Below are 12,387 nucleotides of genomic sequence, written 5' to 3' on the forward strand. Positions count from 1 at the left end.
AGGGGTGTACAGCCCCCCTTCAAATAATGCTTGAAAGGAGCAACAATGAGCTTTGCAATTTACTGTTTTTTTTTGTTTGAACTGTATTTTAGTTTCAAAGTGTTGGAACTGGTGTTAATGGAGCTTGCATTTGTTATAGCCATCATTTATAGGGATTCATTTTACAAAATCAAGAACAAGTAGGATGGCATTTTTATTCTTGTTTCCTTAGAGAACATTCATGATTCTTCCCAGAAAAGTTAAGATATCCTGCTTAAAAATTTGCAGTTTTAGGGTAATAATACATTTGGTAGCAAAAGGTAGCAGTTCAGTTTTAACAGATTTGTGTATAAACTTGATAACACAGCCAGCACTCTATTAAAAAGTCCCACATATTAACAACTGTTTGTAAAAAGAAATAATAGACACACTTTCTTTACCCTGTGGTATATCAGTGAAAGACGTTTAGTTTATTGAAGAGTACTCCTCAAGGTTTTCAAACGTTTGGGTTTCTTTGTTTTATAGTAACCTGTTTTTAATAGTGAAGATGCCTGCCTTTGTAATATTTAGGACCACTAAAAATATCAACAGCAAATCATAATGATATGCAAGTCCTCTGTAAATGTATTGTCAATTAAAGGGGTATTGGTTTTCTTACAATCAGCAGCTTTTGAAGATGGTTTCCATGATCCTTTATCATATGTAACCTTAGCCCATTTAGTGACTATAAAGTATATGAGGTACTTCACCTTATGCAAACTCTTCCTTCCTATTCAACAATGAAGGTTTACGAAAGTTAAGTATTTTTCTCAACTGTATCTAGTAAAGGTTAGATTGTTTGTATTGAATTGCTAAATGCCATGAACAATTGTTAAATTGTTAGTTTTGATCTATTGTTTGTAGATTTGCTTAAAATAAAGGGCAAGGGGAGTGAATACCTGAAAAGAAGACATGGAGCTAATGGATGTTACTAAAATTAGAAATTGTGTACTCTTTCAAGTCTTCTGATTAGAATTACTGTGAGAAAGTGTTCATGCTATAGTTTAATACAGCTGGTTACATTATAGCAAAAATGAAGTGAGGCACATTTTTCTCCAAAATATATACACAAGGATCTTAATTATAAGCAATCAGTAAACATGACTTATGATGAACAATAAATACAGTTTAAGGTTCAAAGCGTTACAAGTATGTATAAATATATCTAAAAGTAATTACATAAAGTTACTTTCCATATTGTGTCTGGTCCCTACAGATATCTCATAAAAGGTGAGTTAAATAAGAAAATGCAGATGTAAATGAATGTGTAAAGGGAACATTTTACTGGGAGTCTGTATACTGATGAGCATCTCCTTACTAAATGGAAATATTTTATGTTCTTTTTTAAAGCTGGCAGAGAAGTATGGAAATATATACACTTTTCATATGGGCCTGCAAAAACTTGTAGTTCTGGCAGGATATGAGATGGTGAAAGATGCCCTAGTAAATCATGCATATGAGTTTGGAGACCGGGGACATGTGCCTATCTTTGAAGAAACAGCACAGGGAAATGGTAAGTTAAGTGTTTAAGGCTTCATATAAAGTCTCATTAACCTTATATTTTACCCTACAGCTTGGAAGAATACAAGATAGTCATTTTACATATTGATTTATTTGTTTAACTATTCCTTAACTAGGTAGGTGGGTTGGTTATCAGGCATTTTTCAGCCACAACCCATCCACCATAAAGGGCACAAAATAAATACATGAACAGTAACAATGTAAACAGTACATTCCTCAAAGCACACTAAAGGTAAGTTTAAATGTTTAGACAGTGCTCAATAACAAAACACTGATGAAAAGATGTATTTTCATTGCAATATGGCAGACAGTACATATCACAGCATTTTGCCTTACACTATAACAAAATGAATCAACAGACTATCTGTATTATAAAACATTTTACAGAGTAATAACATCAACTTATTTAAAAGATATAGTTCTAGCTATTGGCTGTTAAACATCTACATTCATTTACAAAATAATAATGGTCCTTTACTAGAAATTGTAAAGGCAGCATACATGGCATAATCAAAACAGCTCAACTGACTTCTTGTATGGTGCTGTAGGTTGCTACTGGCTGACCTAACTGCTCCCGGTAATGTATAGGGATAAGCAGTAAACCAGTAAAAGTGATTAATCTGTAATATATGACTGGGAGATAGTTGTAAAGTATGGATGTGAGCAAAATGTAATAAAAAAATATTAAGAAGACACTGAGCTCAACAAAGTTATTTGGCTGCTTGGACAGTAAGGCAGCCCCAGGTAAGGGAGTAGAAAACATACTTAAGCAAGCAGATCCTTCTAAGACAACAATAGATCTAATACCAGAGAAAATGTGAAAAGTATACTCAGAACTTCATAATTTTATGAAAAAGACATCTTCCAAAAATTCTGAGCTAGAGAATGTTCTTTCTCAGAAGTTACATTTTATTGTGGACCTGCAGATGAAGGGATCAGGCAGCAGCAGAAGAAGGTGACAGACTTGGAAACCAAGTATGAGTTGCTGAAACACAGGTGGATATTAATGATATAGCTAGGAAGGACACCCTCCTAGGGCTCTCAGAGTAAATGGAGGGTCAGGATTGCATTACTTTTATTCAGTGGCATCTATTCCAGTTGTCAAGGCTAACAGAAGAAACAATACGAACTAAATGTCTGCTCCTAGAAGCAGAACTGGTAACAGAAAGCCAATATATGTAGAGGTCATGCTGGAAACCTTTACAGAGAAGGATCAGTCATTGAGTGAACTCTGGAAACCAGAAGCAACTTGTAAAGTGAATGACTATCAGAAATATGTGAGCAAAGATTACTCTGGCATTATGAGGCACAGAAGTGCAAGATTCAAAATAATAACCTGGGAGTGCTGCCTGCCTAGCTTATTTGAAAATATAGGTGACAAGGAGTACTAAGACCTTGTAGAGTCACATGACGCAATAGTGGATCTGAGGGATGTAAAAGCTGTCAGGGATAATCCAGAACTGATAGTCAGAGAGGGGAAGAGATGCCAAAAGATGATCAACTGGATGGCAAGCATCTGGAAAAGGTGGGAAGTGATACAAATTCATATCTAACCATTGGTAAACCACAAGAAAGTGGTGACAACATGACTTTCCATCTTAAAGGACAATAAGACTGGGTACAAAGATTATTAAGCAAGGAACAGAGAGGTGAATGTGTTCTGAGTGAAAGAAGTGCCACAGGGTACTTTGGTCTAACTACTAAATGTAGAAGTTGTGATAAATACACTTTTCTCAAACCTACAAGGAAAGAGGGCAGAGACTTGTGGGTGAGAGGTTATTACCAAAATAAAAGCAGTGAGAGTGTTATTTTGTATTTGAAGTATAGGAAAAGCAAAAAAAGCAGATTGGTTCTCATGACAAAAGAGTAAGGGTGAATATAGTTGGAAATTACCACTGAGAGGGAATGCTGTAGGGCTATGTTGTGCCTTAAAGTGTAAGCAGCTGGGTTTAATATGAGAAATTCAAATGACAAATAGAAGCTTTCAAGATGTAGCAGTACTGACAATGTAAGGAGACCAAAAGAACAGATACTGTTTTTTTTTTACCTGCCAAAGACTGCATATACAAATGATGAAAAATGTCATAAGCTACAGAGACATTGAAATGCATGGAGAGGAATAGCTTTATTTGCATCTGTTTACAGGGAAAGAGCACTTATCTCCATGAACCTTTTTCAGGCTCATTCTGGGAGTACTGTCTGGTTAAGTGACTAGCTCCAAATTATACAGGTAGGCTGAGGGAATCAAACCCCAGACTACAGGAAGCATCTTTTTAGTAGTTTCTTAATCCTCTGTACCAGCTACCAGACATCTTCAAAAATGGATGAACTAGTGACTGCTGATGGAACAATTAGGAAGGCAAGCTAGCTTGAAAGCTGGTTCATGCTGAAGGGACATATATGGTAATCTTTCCTTGCACTGGAAAGCGAGAGAGAGAAATAAAAAGCTTAAAATGTGCTACATCTGTTACAAAATGTTATTTGTTTATACCAGTTTCACAACATAAGTCATTCATAAAAGTCTGTTTTTTTAAGTGTACCATGCAAGAAGATTAGACATTTCAGAAATAAGAATGTCAGATGGTAGATGCAAAACAGTAAAAAAGAACTTCATAACATACTCTGCCATCAATAAGGGAATTAGAGGAGAACTGGGAAGAAACTGTAAAGTGGTAAAGTGGATTCAGGGAATTAACAAGCATATTTAAACAGAGGAGATGAGAAGACCTCTAAACTTAATGGCATGGACTGGCAATGGTTTAACCCATCCAATTAAGCAAAGCAGGGGTTTTTAGTATGTACATTGTTGCATTGAAGGTTACACTTTGATAAAGGCATACATGCAAAGTTAATGAAGGGCAGGTGGTAGAGGGAAGTATGTAGACAGTAACACTGGGACCAGGAGAAGTACCTCCAATAATTGTGCGCTCTCAACAGAAGATACAATATTTGTCCATATCAGGCTTGCAGGACAGTTAAATGTTAATGAAAGAATGGAGACATGGGGGTTACCAACACAAACAACTATTTTGCTTCAGTATAATTTATAAGGTATTCAAGCAACTATAAGCAGAAGAATGGCATGATAGGTGGAGGGCAATAGTCAGTGCAACTAGGGCACTTAAAGGAGGAAAGGGAGGTAGTATGGGGTGGCTAACAGAGATACATCCAACCCACTAATATTGATGTTACAAAGATGATATGCTGAAATGAATCCAGAAGACAGATTATTTAAAAGTATTGAAAAACTATTACATGCTAATAGGTCTTTCACAGGTAGGAAAGAGAGTGGAGGACGGGCACAGGAGATGGTAAGATAGAAGAACAGATATCAGATTTTTGGGAATAAAATAAGGAAAAAGGAAGGATGTCAGGGATAATAGCTGGCAAAATGAGAATTTAACCTGAGTGATGCCTGTAAAATAGAATTTGTTTCCAGACACAACAGCTAGTGTGTAAAAATCATACAGCATTTGTTGCATGGTAGAGCCAATCATACGGATACTAAAGGAGTAATGAGTAAAGCCCATAAAGAGATGGGTGAGACTAGGAAAGAGACATCAGTAAAATTAAAGACCTGTTTGGAGCACCTAGGAAAAGAAATAATATGGGATCACTAGCAGTAAGTATGTGTATTATCTGGGTATGTATTAAAACCTAGAGGATTCAGAATATTACTATGGAAATTCTTGCGCTTATGCTGTTATTTCTTTACCCATTTAAGACTACAGTATGTATTTCCCACAGTAACAGGGCCATATTGGGGATGCAGAGAAGTTCAGAGAGGCACATGGGAACATATTTTGTGAGAATGTCAAGAGGTAAAGGAATGAAAAGTTGAACACAAAAGCTCTTAAGCTAAGGTGCAAGCTGCAGTTATCCAACACTCTCCTTTTGGTAGGTGTGGGGTTATAGTACAGAGAGAGAGAGAGAGAAAACTCTAGGGTTTATACTAATGACTGCAGCTAAAAAAGCAACCACAAGGAAATGGAAAACTGCAGTTCATATATATGAGATTATGCATGAAACAGTAAAAATGCAAGGGAAGGATCTACATGGAGGGCCATGAGAAAGCATCTACCTAAATGGCAAAGCTAGCAAATCTATAGAGTCCACTCAGGGGGAACACTGGCAAGGCTACAGGCACTGGTGGAAAAATCAAAGGAAATAAATGCAGAACATGTTTGATGTACTATACAGCAAGTATAACAATGGCAGCAATTATTTAAAACAGAAATGTCAACATGAATGCAGGGAATGTAAAAGTATCACTGTCATTATATTTTTATTTGCTCCTTATTACTGACTTTTTTTGGTTTATTTTGAGCTTGTTCCTATACGGCCACTTCCAAATATCTGTGAAGCTGGTCTGCCATTCTTATTGAATGTTAGTAAAGGAGTGGTCTGATTCTAAATGAAGGATACTGTCAGTATATATATATATATATATATATATATATATATATATATATATATATATATATATAAAATAAAGTTTAAAGAGGGTTGGTATTGTATGCAGTCTTTAATAAGAAGTGGAAAAAAGTGTTAGCTAGAAAACTGAGGTATACCAAAGCTGAGGGTGCCCAGAACAGCAATTGAAGCCTCCCCCTGTAACTGTTATGTTCTTTAGAAAGAGAGAGAAAACTTACTAGGTTAGAGATTGTATTGTTACTGAAGTTTAGCTTTTGTAGTATTTCATGAACAAAGGAATGGTTTACTGTTTCAAACAACTTAATAATGTCTATCATGCACATGCTTTAACTTAGCCATTATTCATATTGTTATAGACTGCACCACTAACAACATTCAAACCAGCCGTGCTGCTGAAACCATGCCTGAAACCATACAGAGCATCACATCATAAGTCATAACTGTTTCTGGATTAGAAAATTTCATTATATTCATATTTGCTGTACTGCTAACATATCATACTATATTACATTATCAAAAACCTTCTCCCTTTATAGTATTTCCATAGTTAAGCTGCCTCTTCTTGTTATTTTGATTGTTAGAAATCACACATAATATTACAGTATCTTTTGCAATGTTATATTTCTCTCTGCTATATGCATGCCTGTGTATATTTCTAATGAAAGAATAACTCTGTATATACCCATGCAAGCAATGTACATTGCTCTGTTTCTAAATGATGTTAATGTAAGCTATTGTAAAGCTCTTTCCGTCATGTATGTACACTTATATTTGAATTCCTTCTGATATCAGTAACTATATTTTATGTATATGTCTAAACTGGTGTTAAATATGGAGCTTTTCATCCAGGGCCTCCACTGAAAATGGCTTTTATTCCAGTTGGTCTTTCTCTGCAAAATAAGATAATATGGATACTTTAAATAAAGCTTGAGATAATGGCAAACACGTCTCCCCCTTATTTCTAGACTTGTCTAAAACCTTCAACACAGTTTGTCACAGCAAACGTCTAATGTCCTCACTACGTCTATCTCAGCCCACCCTTCTATGCTTGAAAAACTATTCATCCAGAAGGTATTAGTCAGTAAAGTGGGACTCCACCTCTCTCCATATCTCACAGTCATCACCATTGTACCAAAAGGTGCTATCCTCCTCTTTAACATTCTCAGAAACACTATTCACACATCCACAAAACAAGCTTCCCTAATACAGAACACAGCTGAACCCACATTCATATATAGATCCGACAACCTGGCACATCTCCAAAAAATTACTCAGGAAGCTTTAATTGCAGGTGGAACATGGCTTTGTAACACACAACTCATGCTCAATCCAATAAAAAAAAAGCTTCTTGTTCCCCAAATCTCTCTCTGTCATGAAAAAAAATAAATTTAAAATCCTCTCTCTTAATAATACAACCACTGAAGTTGCATCTCATAGTAAATTATATACAAAACTTGTATAAAAAAATAACCAAAACCTAGGGATGCTTTACAGAGTCAAAAACTCTCTCACCTACACAACCAAAACTATGCTTGCCATAACTTAACTCCTCCCGTCACTACTTTGTGACCCTCTCTTCCTTACTAATCTCCAGGCATCTCAAAAAGCAAAACTTGAACAATGCTGTAATAAAGTTTCTAAATTTGCTGCAAATACCTTTTTGAACCCACCACTGTATAATATTAAGAAGCCCAAATTGGTTAGAACTTCACCATCAACTCGCATTTACACACCTTCTCACCATCTATAAAACTATGCAGAATCCATCTGCTTGTCTGGCACTAAATAACAAGTCTACATAACTATGTCCTTGGTTGGTCATTACGATCTAGTGACTGTCTGTCCACAAATGTGTCAAATCTGCTGGACACTGTCTGTACTCATACCATGTTGCTAAGACCTGGAACTCCTTATCTGTATCTATCAGGCCAATAACCTCCCCCAGTCCTTTAAAACCATTTTTATAAACCTCTTAGCCAAAATCTTGCTCTGTTCTTACTTAACCCCAAGATAAACTATATCCATAAATATAAACAAGTACCGTACACCACCTTGCTCTCAGTTCTTCATTCACTTCCTTAATTCAATTAACTTCTTCACCCTGACTTTCTGTCTAAATATGCCATGAACCTGTTTTTTCTCCACTTCATATTGCAATTCCTGTTTGTATTATTCTAACTTTCTTTTAATTTCTTTAAACTGGCTAACATTTCTCTAAATATTCAATCATTGTCATAGACGTTGCATTTATTTTTAACTAATGTTTTCATGTTATGTCTAATTTGGTATAGTTGTTTAAACTGTAAATGTTTTTTATTGCATTATTTTTAAGATCGTAAAATTGCTGTTCTTAAAAATGTTTTTGTAATATTTTGAAGCTTTTCTCCCCAGGCCTCTTCAGAAAATGGACACCCAGTAATCAAATTTCAATAAATCAGTCAGTAAATAAACAATAATTAAACAATCAATAAATATTATTGATTAGCTTCTGAAAGACATTTGTAATAGGGCATAAATTAGCCATTGGTCAAAAGTTCTGTACTGATGCGGATTTTTCCTTAGACAAAGAAATTATATTTGTGTGTTTAAGTGTGCTGGTACAGGTCCAGAGGTGAAAGGAATGATGAAAAGAAATGTCAAAGGGTCATCTAGCAGTTTGGCTAATTTTAGGAAGGCTGGATGTAGAATGTTAAAATTTGTACCTGATTTCTTGCAGAAATTCTAGGACAGTCCCGCGATGGTTCAAAGTCCTGGAAACAATTGAGCATTAGTGCAGGCTAAGTACAAGTACCTAATGGCACAAGTGTAAACAGTGTTTGGAGTCACAGAGGGGTTCCCCTGTGTGAATGGGTATGTATCACGGTTCAGGTCTGAGCCTGCTGTTGTTCATATGTGTGATGGCCTACATTAACAAAGAGGTCTGAAGGGAGAGATCAACAAAGTTGCTGTATGCAGATGATATGGCACTACAAGCAGACTCAAAACAGGAACCTCTACAAATGACATGGCACTGGAAAATGAAAAACTAAAGCCGCATGGGCTGGAACTGAGTACAGACAAGAATGTTGTTGTGGCAGCAAATGGGAAAATTAAAAGAAACTAAAAACAGAAATAGAAGAAAAAATAATGGAACATGTTAACAGCTTCATGTATCAGGGAGGGGCAGTTGAGGAGAAAAGAAGTCTAACTTAGGAGGTCAAACCTAGGATCAGAGGTGTTGCAGCCAACTGACACATAGTGCCAGTGGTAATGTGTGACAGAAAAATGCCAAAGAAACTAAAATGTAAGGTTTACCAAACAGCAGTGTGACCAGTGCTTTTGTGTGGAACAAACCCCGTAGAAAGTAAAGGTAGAGGAGTTGAGGAAGCTTTAGCTGATGGAGAAGAGGTGCCTAAGATGGTGGCAGGATGCACACTGTGGGATACACGTAGAAATGATGACATCAGAGCAGAAGCTAAAGTATCCTAATTGTAGAGAAGGTCAACGAGAACACATTATGGTGGTTCTGTCACATGTTTAGTAAAACAGAAAACAATTTCTTGATAAAGATTTTGGAAAGGCAAGAAGAAGGTAGAACAAACAAGGACATACATCCAAGAGATAGATTACATATGAGAAGACCTGTGCCAGACAGACATGAATGTGGGAGAAATTAGGAGTATGGAACAGAATTGACAGAGGCAGCAACAGGATTGTTGATGATAATGATGATTGCCCATTCTGAAAGAGTTCTCGTAGATTTGGGGGTTATTTGTGAGTACCATATTCCTGAAGTACTAGCTGTCGAATATTTGGGACCAGCGAGGTGCATATTAATAATTGTTTGTCAGTTACACTTAAATTTTTTGTCCATAATGGTAACTAAGGTGGGATAAAGGGGGCAGCCTCCCTGAATGAATACTGTTAGGGGAATGACTGGCAGTGCTAAAGAGTTGCTGATCCAATGTGAGAGCGCAGTACACCAGGGTGCACTAGTCTGGTGACTGCCCAGGGCATTAATTTACCTAGTTATGATTCTGCTTTTAACTATGCAATTCCTAAATTCATTAGCAAAGGAAGTTTTTGTAGGAACAGAAATGAATGCATAATGGAGGGGTGTCACTTGTAAAATACTTTACAGCTTTACAAAATTACTTGGAGCAGGAGGCAATAGTAACTTACTAATTGCTAAAATGAGTAGATTTTACTGATTTCTTTTACAGTTTTACAATCTTTACTTTGATCTAAAAGGCCTGGTAGAAATTATTTTTGTGTTTTTCTTACCAGATGAACATGATATATTTCACTGTCTCATTACTGCTTTAACATCCACAGTGAGTCATGGGCATATCTGCCCTCTGAGGTATCTACACTCAAGACAGAAATGCACTTCAAACAGTAAGTAGGACAGTGCCTGATCAGTATTTTGGTCCTGGTATGAAGGAGTTCAATTCTGAAGCAGGATTTGTAAGTTGTTTCTATTGCTTTGGATATAGTTCTACTATTTACAACCTGTAGAAGTGCTTTGAATGCTTTAGGTGAGCAGACAGAGATGACAGAACAATGATCCCATAGACACTTGGGGAAAATAATGCTTCCATAGCAGCAATCAATAATGTTACAAAGTGTAAGCTTGTGAGGCAGCCATTATCCAAGGTTGGGTTAGATCCAGCCACTACCTGTTCTAAGTCATTAAAACTAAAGAATCATTTCAGTTGTTCAGCTTCTGGGCCTATAGCATTTAGGTTAAAGTCCCTTTGTAAGATGGTGTTTTACAAATGACTGCAGTATATATAATCACACAGTGTTTGTTGTAGCTCTGAGATGAATGATGGAGTTCAAAAGAGGCAGCTATGGGTCTGTGTGCTTAACTAACAGTAGATGTTCATAGACCTGTAAGGGACATTATTTTCTTTCGAACAGGCCTGTTTAGTTTTCAAGTTTTCAAGGGGTGAGTTTTCAGTTTGTATTAAATCAGTAGCATTTTATCTCACTTATTCTCTGACTAGTTCTTTGTCTATTTGAACCGAAGAGTTATGCTGATTAAAATCTGAGAGACAAAGGGCAACATTAAGCTCTGATTCTGTGACAGCTAAAATGTCTGAGTCTTCCATAATTAGTCATGGTTCCAATTAAGCCCATTTGTTATTTAGATAGTTTATGTTGAACAATGCTGTATAACCTATCTTGAGTGGATTATAGTGATGTTACTTATTAAGTTAAGTTGCTGATAAGATAGTATTTAGTATGATGAGGTAAAGCCTAAAAAATAATTGTCTTGAAGTTAAGCAGTAGTTCTGGTTAGTTTTGGAAAAGATTTTACATTCAGAGATGTTTTTGAGTGATAAAGGCTATAGTCTTCACAGGAAGTTTAAATAGGTTTGGTGGAACTAATGCAACATACGAAATGCAGTGTATTTCAGTTGTACAGTAGTTACAGGTGGGGGTCTGTCGTGGAAAAGTATCTAAAAGCAATAGATGGAAAAGTGTCCAACATATACTGCCAGGATTGCCAACCTAATAAGTATAGTACAAGTAAAAGAGTTTGTAGCTGCATTTTGAGTTATCTTAGGCTTTTTTATTATTTGTAAGAAAAGCTCCACAGTTAATGAATCATATAGGTTGTCATACAATACAAGGCAAAACAGCAAATGTTAGCTATCACCATCTAAAAACAGATGAGATTGACCCTTAAAGTCATGGGGCTAGATTCACGAAACCTCTGTGTAAGACTTAATATGTCTTACTCGGAGGCTGCAGTTGAATGGTATGACGTCAGCATGCCATGCATATTCATGAGGGCATGCTGAATCATACCCTAGGCTAACACGGTCCATGTAGGAAAGTAGGGGGCGTGTCCGAATGCCGAGTACTGCAAAGGGGGACACCCCCAGAAGAGTCAGAGGCCTGAAAGTAAACACCCATGAGCGAGTCTTTAGAAATGTCAAGGAACACAACACCACACATCCCCACAGACTAAACCCTACTGAAAATGTGTAAAACGTAAAAATAACAGTTTCATTTTTTTTTATAATTTCAAAAATGTTTTCCCGCATTTGCGCTCATTTGCGGGGGCATGCCCTTCGCTCAGCCACAGTTAGCAGACATTGAAAAGCATATAAGATCTACATATGCAAATTAAGCCAAGTAGCAATAGCGTAGTGGTAGAGACGTTGGCCAAAAAGGAGGTAGTAACGGTTCGAGCACCCACAACATCATTCACCATTTTTATTTAAATAAGTATGAAACAGTCCCCTGACATATATATATATATATATATATATATATATATATATATATATATATATATATATATATATATATATATATATATATATAAAACTATAATTTAAGTAAAATGTAATGAAATGGGCCATGTATTTGTGAAGAAATCCGACAGAATAATTTATAAAAAAAGGATTATAATTGCCCATA

At 36.2% G+C, this 12,387-nt stretch overlaps 1 protein-coding gene across 1 annotated transcript in view; it reads left to right on the forward strand.

The window, feature by feature from the left end:
- LOC122816799 (cytochrome P450 2K1-like) overlaps positions 1-12,387 on the forward strand; it is a 627,013-nt gene that overhangs the window by 167,201 nt on the left and 447,425 nt on the right. The window contains exon 2 of the mRNA XM_044089826.1: positions 1,369-1,531. Coding sequence (XP_043945761.1) covers positions 1,369-1,531 — 163 coding nt within the window. The remainder of the gene's footprint in view (positions 1-1,368; positions 1,532-12,387) is intronic.

Source organism: Protopterus annectens, chromosome 12.part0, assembly GCF_019279795.1.
Source record: "Protopterus annectens isolate FY-2018-M chromosome 12.part0, PAN1.0, whole genome shotgun sequence".
NCBI classification, from domain to species: Eukaryota; Metazoa; Chordata; order Ceratodontiformes; family Protopteridae; genus Protopterus; species Protopterus annectens.